The sequence below is a fragment of the Falco biarmicus genome, chromosome 7 (assembly GCF_023638135.1).
Source record: "Falco biarmicus isolate bFalBia1 chromosome 7, bFalBia1.pri, whole genome shotgun sequence".
Lineage (NCBI taxonomy): Eukaryota > Metazoa > Chordata > Aves > Falconiformes > Falconidae > Falco > Falco biarmicus.
Window position 1 is genome coordinate 13,165,192 of NC_079294.1, and position 18,498 is coordinate 13,183,689.

Below are 18,498 nucleotides of genomic sequence, written 5' to 3' on the forward strand. Positions count from 1 at the left end.
TTCACCTGCAGTCTCCAAAGAAATCCTGTCACTATTAGTTCCTCCATTAATTGCTTTTCCTTTGCTTCCTAATTCATGTGCCTTCCCTTTTAGCTAGTTTCTTTTTTCAGTGTTCTCCAGTGGACATTCCTTTACACCCTTTTTAGACCCTAATTCTGGCTTACTTTTGTCATCCCAAAATCGGGATATGTTTACAGAGTAAAATAAAAACAGTCTCGTCTTTTTTATCTTCTTATTCTTTATTTTTTACTCCAGAAGCTTCACTGTTTCTAATAAATTTAGTATTTTTTCTTGCCTCTGTGTATCTCAGCAGAGCTGTAGGAGATTTGCACTGCAATGCATAAATGAGGTTGAACCTAGTTTGGACTTACCTGAGCTAATTTTATGCTACCTGCCATAGTTCAGTTGCTCCTAATAGTGCAGCAGTATTAACATTTTAAAGTATTTGTCTTTAGTCTTACACAACACAGCAAGGAAACATTTGTGTAGTCAGATGCTGGCAGATCAGTAAGGAAGAAGCAGTTAGTAATATTAAATTACTGTGACTTGAACATCTACACTGTCTACTACCAAAAATCTGTTTGCTTGCTGGTCCTCCCCTCTGTCAGCCTGGAGAGATTCCAAGCATTGTCCAAGGGAAACCAGAGGCAAATCTAGCCCTTGTTTGGGTAACCTTACTTGACCTGCATGAGAATCAGCATTCAAAATAAGTCTTTACTAACAATAAAGGAATATTCAGATAAGATTCCAGTTTGATTTGCTAAGGACAGCTCAGTTGTTTGTGAGGACTGTCATCTGTGCTCCAAAACCTAAAAGGATGAAAAAACAATTTTTTGCCTTTCTGGTTGCTTTCAAGATAACTTTCAAATACCTGCATAAGCATATAAACAGTCTGAAACAAGCCTCTGAGAGACAGTTTCCTGTCCATATTTACCACAAATTATCTTCACTCTGATGCCTAATGATGACAACTGTGATTTAAGAGTCAGCATTATTTAATGTTTCATTCCTGATCATAACATACTGGAAAGGATGAAGGAATGAAAACCAGTTGCTGTCAAAATATATAAAGATACACGAGAAAAAGATATGAACACATTTTGAGAAGTTATGCAATAATCTTACATAAGTGGACTTGATCTTTCTCCTCAGGTTAATCCTCTCTAGACCCTTGGACATTTTTCTTGCTCTGACTCATCTCCAGCACACACACATTTTAAGGCAATGATGCGTTAACAACAGTAGATAGACTGGAGTTTGATTTAGGTGGAAATTAGCAGCAATGTATTATTTAAATAATTAAATATTTAGAATAGAGCATAGTGATTTTGGTATACTGTATCTTTCTGGAATATCCTGTACCTCCTTACATAAGATACATAAAACATAAGTACCCAAGAGCCTAAGTATATTATGTAATGGAAGAGCTGGACCTTAAAACATTGGGAAAGGCATATCACTATGAAAATAAAAATCAATGAGCATGCTGTCTCACTGCTCCATATTTACTATATTTTAAGGGAATATTAGAAAGCATGATTTTAATTTCAATAGTTTTGTGTTTAATAACAGTGACACTTCAAGGAGTCCTAAAATCAATACAGTAAGTAGTTGACAGGGTAGCTCAGAAATATTCTCGAACTTTTCACAACGAACCAACCCTCTCCCCAGCACCTGCCCCCATAAAACAGCAGTTATAGAGGATTCAGACCTGAGCAACACAAGAAGATTCCTCTTAAACCACCATACATACCCTGAAGTAAATTTTCAACAGCTATTTGACTCTTTCTGTCTGTTTTGAAAGCTAGTGCCATCACTGAAAGCTTCCAAACCTCCTTCAGTGGTTTCTGAGTGCCTTTACCTCCATGAGAGAACTGAAAGCTGTGAACAATCCCAGATAATAGAGTGTATGCACTGATAGAAAGGAGTTGATAATATGATCATCTTAAAGTCAATACTGATTAGTTTTCCAGGTTATCACTGTGTGCCTTTTAAATCTTGAGCCTCTACTGGCTTTCTGAGTAAGTCACCTGGCACTCACTGCTCACCTTCGAGCCTGTCCTTTGCTGCAGAGAGCAAGAAGTCCACCTCTTGCAGTCTCAGCATTCCTTCTCTCCATCTTCAGCTTGGTTGCACCCTTTTGACTATTAGCAGAGATCCAGAACGTAAGAAATAATCCTTGACCAATTTATAGGAAGTTTCCAATTCACAAACAAATAATGTGGATGGCTGTGGTGCAGATGTGTGGCTAGGCTGTGATACAGATGATTAAGACGTGACTCTGGGTTGTAAAGCCAATGGTCACTCAAAGCTGAGCTGGGTGACTGCATTAGAATAGGAGGGGCTCACAGAGTGCATGCAAAAGCAGCTGTTCCTCGGTTCTTCTAAGCTGTTAGCCATCCCTGAGCTGAGATGTGGTGTCCAGCTATGTACACAACAAGAGAAAATTGTGAGGCTTTCTGCAGCCAAAGGTCTCACATCAGATGTGAGCCAAACACTGGATGCAGACATATCCCTTACAATCAGTTCTAAATACCAGTAAAGACATACCCTAAAATCAGTGCTACTAAAATTATTTGTGAGCAGGTTTTTTCTATTTCTCTCTCTTCCTCTCTCTTTTTTTTTCCCCAGAAAAATTATTTGGAATGACTGCCAAATACTGAGTGTAAAAGAGTCCCTGATCTAAAACTGCTCACTGCCAAATCATTCTGAGATCTTTACACTGGAAATTCAAACAGCTCTGAACAAGCATATGCTTCGCAATAGATGTGTTTCATTAAGGAGGCATAATTCCTGCAGTCAGTCTTAGATGTAAAGTTACAAATTCAGAATTTGTGCAGCTCACATAGAAGTTCTGTTTTCGCAAAGATCACTGGTGACAAACTCGCTCAGATTCTTGGTGGTGAAGCCAATGCCAAGGAAAAGTGAATGTACTTGGAGAAGCTGTTTAAAATTCAAGCAAACTGTCAGGAGCTAAGTGTTTTGGAGGAACAGAAGGTTCACTGTATTTCAGAATCATCTTCTAGTAAAGAAGCATTTGTCTGAATAAAAGTGAAAGTTCCATATGTATCCTACATTACTACTTAATAATACTTTAACCAGCTTGAAAACTGAGCAATGAACTTTCAAAGCAGGCAAGTATCATCAGACTCGACTCCCAGTACAAAAATGTGAAGCGACATTTTCAGTTATGCTGCACAAAGCAGCAAGACTGCTGAGAAAACTGCAGAGTTGCCAAGGAATTTCTGGATCTGATACCTCTTTCAATTACTGTTTTTCATAAACTGGTTATCAACCAAGAGCAGTATTTTAATCTAAACTGTATGAAGCAGTATAAGTAAGATACAGAGATGAACAAATTTTGGCAAGCACTCCATGTATTAGGAAAAATACACAGCCCATTTCTTTTAAAAGGGTCACTATTAGAAGCACCATTACTAAGTTATTGAAAGCAAGAGGGCTGAAGGGAGCACTGCAACACTTTAAAAATCCCTTATCTGGTAATCCAAAATAAGGCAGTCCTCTTCCCTGGTGATTACCTTTGCTTTTTCCACCTGTTCTGTCATTGCTGATTTCAGTTCTGGTTTTTCTTTGCTACCAAGCCCCATCAGCATCACCAGGTCTTATTAGTTTTTCACTATGTTAGCCCCAGAGCCCAAACTTCATTTGTCCTCTATGCATGCTTTTCCCCCTAACGATGAAAATCACCTCCAAACACAATAAACTGTGCTTCCCCTAAAGCAATACAGCTTCCACCTTAACGGTACTCGTGTGTTTTCAGTCCATTCTCTGCCCAGAAGCAACTCAAGTCCCCTTTCAATCTAAACACCACAAATTCTTTCCCCTTTGTGTCAGTTCTCCAAATATTTTCTAACCAGCTGGCTCTCCACTGCCCAAATGTACCCCCAGCCATATTTCCAATACACACACTCTCTACCAAGTCCATTAACCATTTGCAGAAGCCTACTGTTTAATCACTTTTTGTGACTACCCTCTAAAAATGCAAATCTTTCCCACCTAAACACACAAGCTATTTGTCATACTAACAAGGCTTAGCACTGATATTGCACTCTCCTTTGCACACTGCACCGATCCTTAGTCCCTCCTAGACAGGAAAATTATTCACATTACTCCAATAATTTGGAAAAGGAGTCTTTAGTCTCTGCTCTGCTGAGGCATCTTGGGTTCAGAGGGGATAAATGGTTGCACAAGGGTGAGGCGTTCCCTGACTGGGTCCTGGTAGGCAGCAAAATCTTTTTTTCCTGTCTCTTTGCTACAGGATCCCTGTGGCATGGTCTAACCCATAGCAGAAAATCATGCAGAGCAGAATTATTTTATTCCCTTAGCACATCAAGAACGTGGTAACCAGTGCCAAGGCTAACTGGGCTTCCCAGACATAATACAAAGCCAACAGACTTGAAGGCAAATTCATGAAATGTGATGAGCTAAAAAGATGGGATCGATAGATATCAAATTGCTTCTTGCAGAGGAAATTTAGCTGCCTCTTACAGAAACAGAGTCTGTGATAAAACAAGCTATGAGTCTGTATAACAGGAAAAAATCAGCAATTTGCTCCATACAATTAACCCTGAGGCCTGCAAAGCAAACACATCTTCGTTTAAATGAATAGTGTTGCAAACGGGAAAATTTCTACCCTTTACAATAGTGCCCTCAAAAATCAAGTAGACGGGAGTATCAGTGACCCCAAATTAAAGCACAAAGATGTCGGTATAGTCACAACCCTAGTATCGCTTTCTAGAGAGGGAGATGGAACTGCCTGAACAAGGTTTATTGTGATTATTACAGTATTCACGTAAGATAATTGAAAATCATTGTCATTAGATCAGCCCAGGATCATTTTTTTCTTCCAGTTTTTCAGTTTGCACATAAAAGGGGGAGAAAAAATCAATTATTTAAGTTTTCTTACAGAAAATAAATTTTAAAGCATTCTGAACCCAATACTATGGAGTCCTGGTGTTACATATGAGAAGTGACAATCAACCATCTTCTTACAGCAAAAAGAACTCTGTTGACTTTACTTGTGAGAATGATGTTGTTCTATCTTTTTCCTCTCCAGTTAGTATAACAGAAGCTACAGAGCTTAATGTGCATTCTAAAAATTCATTTGGGGTGGCTACTAAAAGCTGAATGATACTTCAACAGTAAGAGAAACATTCAGAATTTGCTATGACTTGTTCTTACATTTAATTCCAAAAAGTAATTTCTGAAACATACAAGGTGCTGCCACAGAAATTGTTATGTACCCCAGAATGGAAATACCCAGTACTAAAGGCATAAGCACTTGCCAAAGAATTAGCTGCAGTAAAAGGCAAAATATGGTGAGAATATGCAGTACTTATTGCAAAGCAAGAAAGTGATCCTATGTAACAGCAAATGGGCAAGTCAAGCAGAATTCTGTTTGTAGGTGGACAGATTAACAGCATGATAATACACATGCAAGGGCATCTGCATAATTTGCAAGTATGAAACCCCACATTTTATCAGTTTCTACACATGACTATCCACCATATAACTGAGAAATGAATAAGGCTTCCAATAAATGCTTTTTGTTGTTTCTAAGCTGTTGTTATCTGAAAAAGAAAGGTTGTGTTATTTTAGTTCTCTTTTACAATCTCAATAAATAAAATTATAAAAAAAAAATATTAGGCTAGACATTTGCAGCAGTGTAACTGGATTACTAATGGGCATGAGCATGCTTCTTCTGTCCTTAATTAAGCTCTCAATTCAGATCTGACTTCTTTAGCACAAAAGTACCACTAACAATAGTACTACTGAATTATTGCTAAGACATGTATTCATGCAATTAGGAAACTCCTTTTTGAGTTGGAGACTTCTTATTAAATAATGGAATTAATGTAAATGCCAGATGACTAATTTAAAAAGCAATGGCACACTTCTGATATGCTGCTTAGGGAATTATGAAACAGGAGATCTAGCAATTGAAAGGACTCAATATGTGACACAGGTATGGTATTTTATGTTAGATTTTGTTTACAATACTTCATAACATCACATAAGGGAGGAATTTTCTTTTTTTCTGTTACTTATGTCAAATTAAAGCACCTCAGCAAGACACCATAATGTTACTGAGGAAGAATTTACCTCAGTAAGAGCTCTTGTATTGAAAAATTGGTTATTAGTCTTACAAGCAGAAGATATAATTACTAGCAACAATGGGAAAACTCAGGTAAATAAGCAGCTTGGAAAAACCTTCTAGTTCTTTAAAATATTATAATTGCTTTGCCAAAATTTTTATTCAAAACTTTTATCTTGATTATTTTTATTCACTATTCAGGAAGTACATTTTCAAGCCATTGAGTGTAGCTAGCATACATCTTTCTTCATGAAATAAATATGAAACATTCTTGTGTTTGATTTTTAAGGGCATGGATCACTGAGCTATCTCTTCCTAGCAGTGCTCTTTGCATCTGGTCTTCTTTTTGTTTAAAGCCCTTCTAATTTGAGCCCCTTCCCACAACTCACTTCATAAGATTATTTTCAAACTCTGTGATCAACACTCCCCAAACATTCACCACAACCAGGAACACTGAGAAATTGTGGAAAAAGCATCAGCAGTAGCAAAGTTCCTCAAGGACAAGAGCAGCAGCTGTAATCACTAGCTAGAAGGGTTTACTCTGGCCAGAGAGCAGCTAACTACCTTTAATTGCTGTCACAAGCTCAGTTCACTCCCCAGAGAAGGTAAGGAGAAGATGGGTATGGAGAAGTGGGTGTTTACAGCTGCAGCCAGCTGTTAGAGCTGGTTCTTATTCCTCCATCCTGGCAAGACTGAACTGTAGCTGCAGGGAATCACACAAAGACAGATGACCCCAAAAAGAAGAATTAACTTTTCCAAAAGTTTGAGAAAAATAAACATGATGATTTGAGAGGGTGATGCAAAATTTCTCTGCCATCTGCTTCTGGCCAAAAGGATGCTAGTCAGCATCTAGTGGAGGGAGCTGGTCCCTAGACACTCAACTAAATCCATTCCTTAAACAGGCTCTTGTAGTATCATTTGAAAGACACCATGTTACATATTCACAAGCAGCTTTGATGGGATTTGTTGCTTGCACAGAATGAAGGGGTCTGTATCCGTCAGACTCATCTGGACTAATTTTCAACACTACACAAACTTAAGCACAGAAATAGCTTGCACTTATGAAGATGGTTCTTTCATCAGAGCCCAGAAGATGAACCCCAGCCATCAGGATGGAGGGAACAACTTGAATCATTAAACGCTGCCCTTTAGAGCTGACAGTTTCAAGGCTGACAGCTGCTGCTCCCTCTTTTGTTTAAGAATTTTCTCTTTCTGTGTTTTCTACTCTGACTTTATCATCCAACATTTCTAGCTCAACTACTTTTCTACTAGTTATAGTACTTGGAATGCCTTCAAAAGTTATAGAAATCATGCATCGTAAGAAGCATTTACTGAAGTAATAGCTATAAAACCTTTTTTCTTAGCTCTTACAGAGCTTGATAAAACAGAAGATAATACAGAGACCAGATTTAGCATTTAGATGCCAAGATCACCCTTTAATATATATATCATGAGCTTCAAAGGATTTTGAAATCTAATAGAGATGAAGCTTTCTTTTCTGACAGCCATTTTACTAAACTATATCGCGGATGGACATGAAATGTTCTGCATAGGAGAGTTCTGCTCTGCAATGGTAAGGAAGACAAACCCATCAGAAAACTGAAACAAAAATTTACTATGAATGTAAGCTAATAATTATATTATTGAGATGTCTAGGTCCTTATTTGATTATTCATTCAAATTCACCTCCCTTTCCAAAGTTTATCTTTTTACTCGGAAAGATCTTTCATAGTGTTAACTACTGCAAAAGTTTCCATTTTTTATAAAGAGGTATTTCTGAAGAAGTGATGTCAGAAGCCAAGAATGAAATCCTATTAAATTTCTCTTATTCAGAAAGGATTATTTAAGAAAAAACAAAAACACAACAAAACCAAAAAAAACCCCAACAGTTGCTGTGCTTAGTTCCACCAACACTGGAGGGAATATACTCGCTGTCAGGGAAAAGACCTGATTAAAAAGAAATGTGATTATTATACATGATATGACAGGAATCAAGAAAATTATTATTCTATTCTTGGACTAAAGAATTTTTTTATTTTTTTTTAAGATAGTAGGCAGATGATATTAGGTATAACTTCATTCAAATACAACAAAGATCCCTGATTTTCCAATGTTTATTTTTCACGTCATCTTAAAAATAACTTATGTACCTGATCTTGGCAAAAAGAAACTGTATTGATTAAAATAATGTTTTGCCAAGGGTAAAGGCATTGGTGTAAGTAAAATAATGTAGGCAAATTCTGTATAGTTAGTTAAAGTTACCTGCAGTCTATTGGAATTACAGTTGCTGCTGTTTTCTACTTCTAACAGTCACTAGACAAGACCATTCTCAACATTAAAAGAAAACAAGAAAGCAACTCCACCCCTGTCCACACCTCCATCTCCATATACAGTCTTATCAAGAACAGAACAGAACAGCACAGGATTACTGCTTTACCTCAATTTTCTCCCATACGGTTTCATAATTCTCTTGATGTTGTATATCTTGCATCAGTTGATGAATTAAAGCTGATTTATTTGAGGCAGAAGTCTCATTCTCAGTGGACTGAGTGACAGCAGTCCTTTCTGACTTTTTTTCAATGTATTTTTTAACGCAAGATACAGGCATACAAAGTTCTTCATCAGAGAGAATATCACTGAGAGGCCCAGATTCAATACTGTCACCTAAAGAGGATACTATATCACTGGAAGAGCTTGGTGAAATTCTACCCATCTTTTTGTGCTTTTTGGTCTGGTATGTTGGATACATTTCTGAATCAGAGTTCATTTCTGACAGCTCCCAGTCATCAATGTTTTGAATTGTTTCTCTTCTGGGCTTTTGGGGCAGCAACTTTGTCAGATTTTCTAGTTTTAAAGCTAATACTTCAGTCTGTTTGAGATGTGAAGGAAGTGCTAAATATTCATCAGATCCATACCAGACCTCACCATCTTTACTGGTTTTTTGAGTGTAGCTTGGGGTTGAGAAGCTTTTATTATTCTTTCTTCTCAGTGGAAGAGGTGATGAGTTGTTAAGCTCAGAACCAGCTGAGGAAGCACTCTTCTGGCTACGTGTTGGTGAACTGAAAGACTCATTTTTACCTTGTGATTGCCCATTTGGGTCTCCCTGGTTACAAGAATCTAATGATGCAGGAGAATCTGTTTCCGTCTCCTCCAGAGACTGAGAGTTATGAGAAGAAATTCCATTCTGTAGAGAAGAACGTCCTCTTTTTTTGACTTGTATTGATGGACCTCCAGGTGCTCTGCCAGCTTTCACTTTCTCTGGAGCATCATGAGGCTTCTTGTGTTTTGATTTTTCTTTACTGTTATAGAAAGCAGACTTTCCTAGACTTATGGGACTGCCCTTAAAGTGATTATTTATTGTGTACTCAAGATTTCTGTCACCTATTGTATTTAAGCAATCATATGACTGACTAACTGCAGATGGACTGTTAGTGTAGGGTGACTGTAAAGCTAGGCAAAGCTTGGACCTGTCTGGTGGATCTAACAATGAGGGTGTACTTCTACTCATTTCATTTTTAACTATCTGAGAGATTTGCCTTTTAAAATCATTGGCTTCCATATAATCTTTAAGCACATCATCTTTCAAAAATAGACCTCTTTTTGGCAATGTAGGCTGTGTAGGGGAGTCTTCATTATAGTTAAAGCAGTCTCTGATGGACCTCTTAGGAGTTGAGTTTTCACATTGAGAATGGTTGATTTTTTCCCTGGTGTGCTGTGGAAGATTGGATTCTGCTTTCTTTACTGTGGAAGCTGGTTTGCTGTCAGTAGGTAAAACACCATCTTCAGATGGTCCTTTAGGAAGAGAGGAGTTCACAGAAGGAGATACTAGCGAGTGCTCATGCAGTGCTTTCCTGTCTTTGCTTTCTTCTCCATCTTCCACTGGAAAAGGTACATGGGTTTCTTTCTCATGTAATGCTTCATTACACTGGGAAGCGATGGAATCAGTTGCTACTGCAAGTAAACCCACACTTCTAATAAGTCCTGGAAAGTCCTTATCCATCTCACTGTAGTTCCAGGATTCAAATGATTTTGCTTTCCCTTGGCCAGAGGTCATATCATCCAGAGCACCAAGCAAATCCTCACTAGGACTGTAGTCAGATAGTTCAAATGCAGTAATACCACAATCCAGTGACAAGTAATTTTGAGAACATTTGATGGTTAACTGTCCAGAATCATCAACTTCAGTTAAAGAGTCAAGACGGTCCTGAAATAGACAAAGAAATGGTACTTTTTTAGAAAATTAATTTGCATATACAGCACACAAAGTACCAAACTGTCAGCTTTTATGTTTTCCTAACACCTAGAAAAGCATTTATCACTGACCTGCCTCTTCTGGCAGTACCCTGTAGATAAGCAAACCATTCCAAAGTGTTTGGGAATAAAAAATGGCACCAAACTGAAAAATGCTTAGATTCAGTCAGGTGTGTCAAGTTACCTAAAAATATCAACTCACTTTTCTATTGGTATTCTCCTGCTTAAATTCTGTTCTCAGTTCTACATACTCTGTAGGGGGGACTCAGAAATTCCATACAGCAGACTCATATTTCCTGTGCTAACAACCTCAAAAAGGAAGGAGGGGATCCTGGGGACCGCTGACTGTATCAGTCAACTTGTTAATCTTGTGTTCTGAGAAATCTATCATTCTCTACTGTCTTTCAGTTGATTGCCAGAATGTTTTTTCCAAACACCACCTTACAATGACAGACATTTCTTCCTGTATTTGTGAGATAAATGTTGTTAACTACATGTCACTTTTCTGTAGCATTATGAACTGAGGATGGATTTATCTGCTGGATATTTGGAGCACAAATAGAGAACAACTCAAGGAAAAGAAACTATAGCCAGTTTTCCTAAACCTCTGGCCTGCTGTGATCCCTTGACAGCATCATCTCAATGGACATCCTTCAATCTCAGAAATGCAGATATAGCCAGAGGACACATCTCAGGTGGCAAATAAGATTTTAAGATTGAAGTCACATTAATGTCTATAAATCGGTGACTTATTTGAAGGATACTAAAAAAAATCTGACTACATTAAGATCCAAAAGCAGCCTGATATTATAACAATCACAGAAAAAATTATGTTCAGTCAAGAGTTTATAAGCATATTTTTAGTAGATGAACACCTAGGCAGGTTTCAACTATTCCCAGATCCTAGCACATGACTTGAAACCTGAATGCAGGATCAAATAATGCTGAAACAATTTCTGTTCTTATTTACACTGGTATACATTTTAAGTAACTCCATGAAACTATCTAGAACAAGAGTAATTGGCAGAGCACATCAACTGAACAAAAGAAACTGAAAAGCAGAATTTAAAATAAAAAAGCCAACATTAGCCCAAGTGCTTACAGAAACTACTTTAAAAACATACAGGGCAGAAACTCATGGTTTAGGGTTCTAACTTTAGGTGCCTTAATCAGTGTACTGGTTTTCCGAGGTATGGTTTTCATAATAGAGTTCTTTAAAGCAAACTCTTGAGTATCCACAATAGGTGCTTGTCTGAATTATTCTCTGGAATAAGCTTGTCTCACTACACTGCCTAAATCCATAGTTTAAGGACCTTGAGCATCACGGCTGAAGAAGATTCAATAACCCCATAATCTCTTCATCTCGCAATAAACCATTTGGATTTTGGTCTGAACAAGAATAGCGTCAATAAAGAAGGCTATTGCTTGCCATCTTCTATAAGCATGTAATGTTTGAGTCCTGTACTCTGTCCACCCCACTTATATTATTCAAAATAAAAATGCAAAAAATCCTCCAGATAAAAATATTATTTATTTATAGAAAAGATTTATTAGAAAGTTATTTATTAACCATAATCTTGGGCACTGGAAATATATTTTATTTATCACCATTTACCCAGATGTAGAACCTATGCCACAAATTGTACATTGTCGATAGTCCAGAATTAAAAGAGGAAGTTTCTATAAATCTGTCAAATTTATATATTGAAGCTGCATTTAATAAGGAAAATAATGACCAAACAATGATCAGTATTACAGCTGCATTTTCCCTCTAATCTCAGGAAAAGATTAGAAACTGTAAAACCATATATAAATCAAAATCTTTTCCAAGGCCCTAAGGGCTTTCATTTCTCCCGAGTAATGAGCTCCATTCCTCCGTCTCTTAAAAATGTGTTTATTAACATTAATAAAATTTACAATCACATGCATTAAACCATCTTGCTTCATCATTTTCCAAGCAGTCTCTTAAATGTGTGCTTCAGAGGAGCATTATTTAATGCCAGTATTACCATGTTTTTGGTTTGGTTTTTTTTTTCAGAAAAGCATTGTATTTAGTTATTTGCATGGCTACCAATAGGAATACCTTAGTTCAAAAAATATGTTCCTTTTCACATAGTAATGCTTCCTGTAAAGCTGTGTAGGCTGTTTCCAATACTTTCTTGTATTTTTATTTAAACCAGGACAATTCTGCTGGTTTTGGTTTCTTTTTCTTTTTTTTTTTTTAACTCTTTCAAATGAGCTGATTTAATTTTTAAGATATTCCTTTTGTGACTTTACCAACTGTTTGAGAACATAAGGATTCACTGCATTTTAGCATAGCCTTGTACTGATCCTTTCTCTACTTCCTGGCTTTATCAAATGTGAAATGAAACTCACAGGCTAGGTTCAGCTGGACAGAACTCGGGCCACACAGAACTCATTTTTCTTCCCTTCTTACCTATCTCTGGGTAATTCCTGAAGGAGAAATGGTCCTCCAGAACCTTAACTCTCTGAAGTTTTTTATTTAAAAAAGTGTTTTCTTAATTTGGCGTCTCCATAATGGCAGGCTGCTTGCCTCACTGGTTCCGCTATATCCTCCAACCCATAAAACTTTTTGTGCCTTTTCTTGCTGACATCTTATGCAGTATGGCACTGCTGAGACAGCCAAAAGCACAGTTACTGCCTGCCCAGTTAATGAGCTGGATTCCTAACCAAGCCAGGACAGCTTGTGCTGTACACTTCCATGTTTTGGCAGGTACATTAGTGGCTACATCCCCGTTTGTTATGTTGAGGCTAGCTTGTGCACATCTATGTGCGTTACAGCTACATTGTAAATATAGCCCTGGCGGGACTGTTGAGCTGTGATTGACTGCAGTCTATAAACTGAGTAGCAAATATTAACTAGATGAGACTGTCTACTGAATACGAAAGAGACCTTGGCAGGTCACTTCTCCCGTGGAGCTCCTCAGTTAACTTTGGCAGTCAAAGATGCTCTTCAGCATTACACAGAACACAGCTGACTTGAGGAGTGAGCCAAACATTTTGTGAAATGATAGGTTCATGGACTACAGGAAAGCATAACATTTGCAGTACAGCTTCAGATCAAATTTCTGTCTAGCTGAGTACTGTCTCTGCATCAGTTCTAAACATTTTCTGCTAGCTGAGCTATAAGCCATGGGTATACGTATGTGGCCCTTCCACATACAACATTTCTACCAGCACTCCCACCTTCTACCAATGAGCAGCATAGGGACTTCCTCATCTAGAGTTATAATTTGTCCTATCTTTGCTTAGTTTTCACATTTATTCTTTTAACTTCTTTCTACTTCTAAGTGTCTTATGATAGTGAATTCCAAAATAGAAGTCTTTGTTGTGTGTGAAAGTTTCCTTCTATTGATTTCAAACCAGATGACTTCTCAACCTTAGGAGAAAAAAATAAGTTGTCGTTCCTAGTTCATAATCCTCAAGGAATACTGAAAATTAGGGTAATAATTCTCCAAGGAAGGGTTATCTGTATGGGCAAATGTTTCTAGGTTTGCTCAGAGTCTCACTATTCACACATGCATGAAAATCCTTAATAGATAATACCTGTATCATGAGGCACTTACTAGCCCTACAGTGTAGTCCTGTCTGGGAAAGGATATGGGGGAAACGCACCAAAAAACAGAGGCAGATGAGAGTAGATACAATTGCCTCTACATTACATTTTATGTATTAATTTGTTTTCATCAAATAAAGCCACGACCATTATACCTGCCGAAAGGCTTGAATAAATACCTGAACGTTAAAAGCTGCAGAGCAATTTCTGGGAACCTATTCAAGCATTAGACCAGAAACATAATATTAATATTGTGTGCCTGCTATTGCTAGCCATTAATTTTACAAAATATTATTTATGTTTTTGTTGGAGTGGAGAAAAACTATCGTGTCAGGATATTTTGTCTTTTTAATTACCATAGAAACCTGTCTGGCAACATGTTTTTTTCCCCACTGAAAAATAGTCTATCCTTCCCCAGTCAGTCCTCTCCTGTACTTAGGGATGTTTTTTATAGCTGTTGTAATCAGATCCAGATGGGACATTTCCTGTTTCTTAGTATCTGAATCTGCCCCTTCCTTATGTCTTGAAATCATCACGCTCATGTCATGAAATGATGACTTCACCCTAATTCACCACTCTGGATATTCAGACAAGTGTGGATTTCCTTCAGACTTGCCTGAGGGGGTCTACCAGGAAGAGCAAAGCAGAAACTGAACCTGAAGCACCAGGTATGTACACATCAGGAAGAGGGGGTGTGGAAGGTGGGCCTGGGCATATCTAAGCATTGATTTCAGAACCACCCACTCTGTTGTGCCAAAGTCAACTATAAAACCCAACAGGGAGCAGAGAAACATGCACATTCTGTTTAAAGTTGAGTGATCTGAAATTCAGGACATCGTTAGGGAACTTCTGACTTCCTCTGTAACACAAGTCGCAGAATCTCACTACATCGATCTAGAGGTCTCTTTATGTAAATGTATCTAATCCTAAAAAAGCATTTTATCCTAATCTTATGACTTTCCACAAATAAAGAATCCTCTACACACTAAGTTATCTTCTATTAACCATTAACTACCCTAACTATTAAAAATTTACCTCTTCTTTCAGTTTTCAAAATTAGGCCAGTAGTGTCCTTCTAACTAAGCTAATTTAGTAATGATTAATTCAAAGGAAAAGGCATTTTAGTTAAATGAATCCAGATTTACAAACCATTTACATGTGTGCAACTTTGACACCCCGTTAGAATAAAAGATGTATGATTCATGCATCATTGTTTTTCAGACAGAGTGTGTAACTGTTTAGAGGCATATTGCAGAATTCCCATAAAGTTCAGCCTCTCTGTTATAAAGGAATGTTGACCTAGTCTGGAAAGTTTTGGAAAACATTGTGTAAGCAAGAAGGGAAATATCTACATTTTTCATTAAAGAATTCACTGCAGATAAAAATTGAGTTTTGAATTTTATATGAACCTTAAATTCACGAGTGACCAGACCAAGGACTTTGGACCAGATGCACCCCTGCAAGTGTTTCCAATCCTTTGTGAAAAATATTTCAATCATAAGAAAACATTGCTATCCATTAGCATGACACTTCTAAAATTTTACCTTAATGTGCTTTAATTAATGAAGTGAGAACAGATATCAGTGAAGACATTTAAAACACCAAATCAGCAAAATATCTAGAAGACAAGTAAGCCATCCTTTAAATTGTCATCCTAGCAATTTTAAATGTGCAACAGGGATGAGCTGTTTCAAATATAGATGAAATTCTCAAAATTGAATTTAGTTACTGTACCTCCTTAGTCTCTTCAGAAAATGCTTGTAGAATATCAGTCTGCCTGGTGTAGTTTCCATTGGCGTCTTGTAGTCCCTGGAGAATACGCTCTCTCAGAACCAGAACAGAAACACGTAGCTGGTGCCAGAGTAGTTGTACTGTATGGATATCGACTATCACATTGACAGAGTAAGAGAGAAGCTTCAGGGAAAACTCAGTCTCTAGTAGAGCATGAATTTGTTCAACATGATCAGATATATCTTCACAAATATCCTGTAATGGAAAAATAAAGCAGATATTTAGCTACAGGCATGGTCCTTTCATGGATCAGCTCTACTTTTCAAGTACTTTTTATTAAATGCAGAACAGATTATTTCAGAGAGGAAAGTAATTAATACATCCAAGGTTCTTTTTTTTTTAATTTCTTTTTTTATTTATGGCAATGCTACAGCAACTGAACCAGCAGCTGTCCTGTTTGGCAGGACTGCTCAGTAAGTGCAGACACATCGTATCATAAGGAAGCCTGGCACAACAAGATCACATGAATCAGAAGCAGAAAACTAACACTGTAAAGTGACATCCTAGAAGACGGCAATAGGAATGAACATGGTAAGATTGCCAAAAGCAGTCTCCCTCTCTGCTTCACCACCACCCCACCCCATTAAAATGCAAAGAATTAGAACTGTGCCATCATCAACAAAAAAATATTTTGAACAGAATTTACCTTTTAATCTAGCCTCTATAGCAAAGTAGGGCAAAAGTCTGGGATAGACTCAATGTGGATAAGCTGTGTCTGAGATCCATTGCTAACTGCTCTGATGAGAGGGGGCTAACTTTTGCATAGTCTTGTTCTGGACTCAAAATTTAACAGAATAAGATGGGTGGAGAAGGAGAAAGAGGTAAAGCAGAGAAGCTGTGAACAGTTGTGTCTAGAAAGGAGAAAATTCAAGTTACAAGGTTATAAAATTAAGGTTTCGATGGGATGGTATCCTCCAAATTTAGCAATTAATGTTCCAGATTTCTGCACATATTTAATATGCCTTAATAGCATATTTTAAATCCCAAACTTATTTCTTTCAAAAAAACATAAAGAAGTTTTTTCAATTCAAACCTTCAGAAGTGTCCTTTTGAGGTAAAAGTTTGTATATGCATAACACCAATTAAAAAAAAAGACTAAACAATATAATTTTTATTCATTTGAAAACTGGTATCAAAACAATTCTATCAGGCAATTATAATGAAACCTTATGCCTCTGATGATACTCCTGTGGGTTTGTACAGCAGTAGAATAACAAGAAAATCACTAAAGCTGATTTTTTCTAAATTAAAAATACAGTACAGTATTTTTTATTAGTTCAGATATGGCATCTTCAGTCTGAAAGTAAAGCCAAATTATTCAATATGTAAGTGTATGAATGTAACAAATTAATCAAAATCAAATCCCTAGATAATTTTAAATAATTTTAGTACAACAGATAACAGATAATATTAGCCCATGAGAAACTCTTATGGTTAAGTACTATCAGTAGTTATTCATTCTAATAAATCACTAACAGATTAATCAAGTCCACTGCAGGGGTAGCTCTCAGGAATGCCAGAGATGAACACACAATGTTGGAGTTTCAAAGAGCAGAGTTTTGAGGTTGCCTTAAGAGAGAGGCAGTATCTCTTCCCCTCTATCCTCAGTTCCCTTATTGTGACAACCAGCACCTATATTTGCAAGTACAAAACACACAGCCTCACCTGGAAACACATAGGGCTGCAAGTGCTCAGGGCTTCAAACATCCACAACACTTGCAGGTGAGCAAATCGACACTAGCTACCAGATTAGTGTATTAATCTAATTCTACAGACACACAGACAAGGCTAAAACTCTCAGAAAAATCTTTTCCAAGCTTTGGAAAGATTACCGTTATCCATTTATCCAACTACAACTGAATCTTGACTGAAAAGCACAGCTGTATTCCTGTGGTTTCAAATGTTTTAAAGAATATTCTTAGTGAATTAGCTTGTTTGAATTTGCATTCGCTTCTCCAACGTCATTCACATCTTTTGTCTTGGCCATAAAGCAGTTTAATTTTAATTTCAGGGATTAAAAAACAGGTTGCTGCCCAGTAACTGTAACTTTGTAAATTAGACTCAATGTATAGAAAAATACTTAATGTACCTTCAGTTAGACTACTTATGTGAACGAGCTTAAGTTTGTACCAACCTGCAAAACCAGTTTTCAATATTTTCCAGCTCCACACACACACGGTGAATTCAACTGCCATAAGAATTTTCAGAGAGGTTGAAAATGTGAAGCCATAAGAAGAAACTATTAAGAATGAGTAAGTGTCTCCTCATAATTGTTAAGTAATGTACTGAAAATACTGGCTAATGGATCTAGATAACACTCTAAAGCAAGAGTTCAGACCTACACTTCAAACAAGTTTTGTCTTGCTCTACCATTACACTAGCTACCAAGCCATCTCAAATTTCTGAAGCAGACAAGCTTTCCACACCAACACAGAAAATTTTGTACCAAAATGCAAATTCCAGCACCACTAGGGGCTTGAAAGAAACACATATTCAAAGACATGTGCTGTTAATTTTTACATGGACTGTTATAAGTTGCTTGTTTTCCTCAAAAAGCAAAGGCAGAAGTACTTACAGACTACTGTGAGCACGGCAGCAGCCAAATGCTTTATGCACTAACAAGATAATGAATGGCTTTTGGCAGTTTCAGTAACACAGAGAGAACCTAAGGCTGACCTCATCCATATACAAGCGAAGGTCATGTACTCTGATCTTGACATATAAGACTACCATCCTAGTCAGAGACAAAGTACCAGCTCTTAAA

General features: G+C 37.2%; 1 protein-coding gene across 2 annotated transcripts in view; it reads right to left on the bottom strand.

Moving 5' to 3' along the window:
* Positions 1-18,498, bottom strand: part of AKAP6 (A-kinase anchoring protein 6) — a 287,326-nt gene that overhangs the window by 179,767 nt on the left and 89,061 nt on the right. For both annotated transcript variants that reach the window (XM_056347614.1, XM_056347615.1), the window contains exons 3-4: positions 15,678-15,929; positions 8,553-10,319 (exon numbers count right to left, since the gene is read on the bottom strand). In XM_056347614.1, coding sequence (XP_056203589.1) covers positions 8,553-10,319; positions 15,678-15,929 — 2,019 coding nt within the window. The remainder of the gene's footprint in view (positions 1-8,552; positions 10,320-15,677; positions 15,930-18,498) is intronic.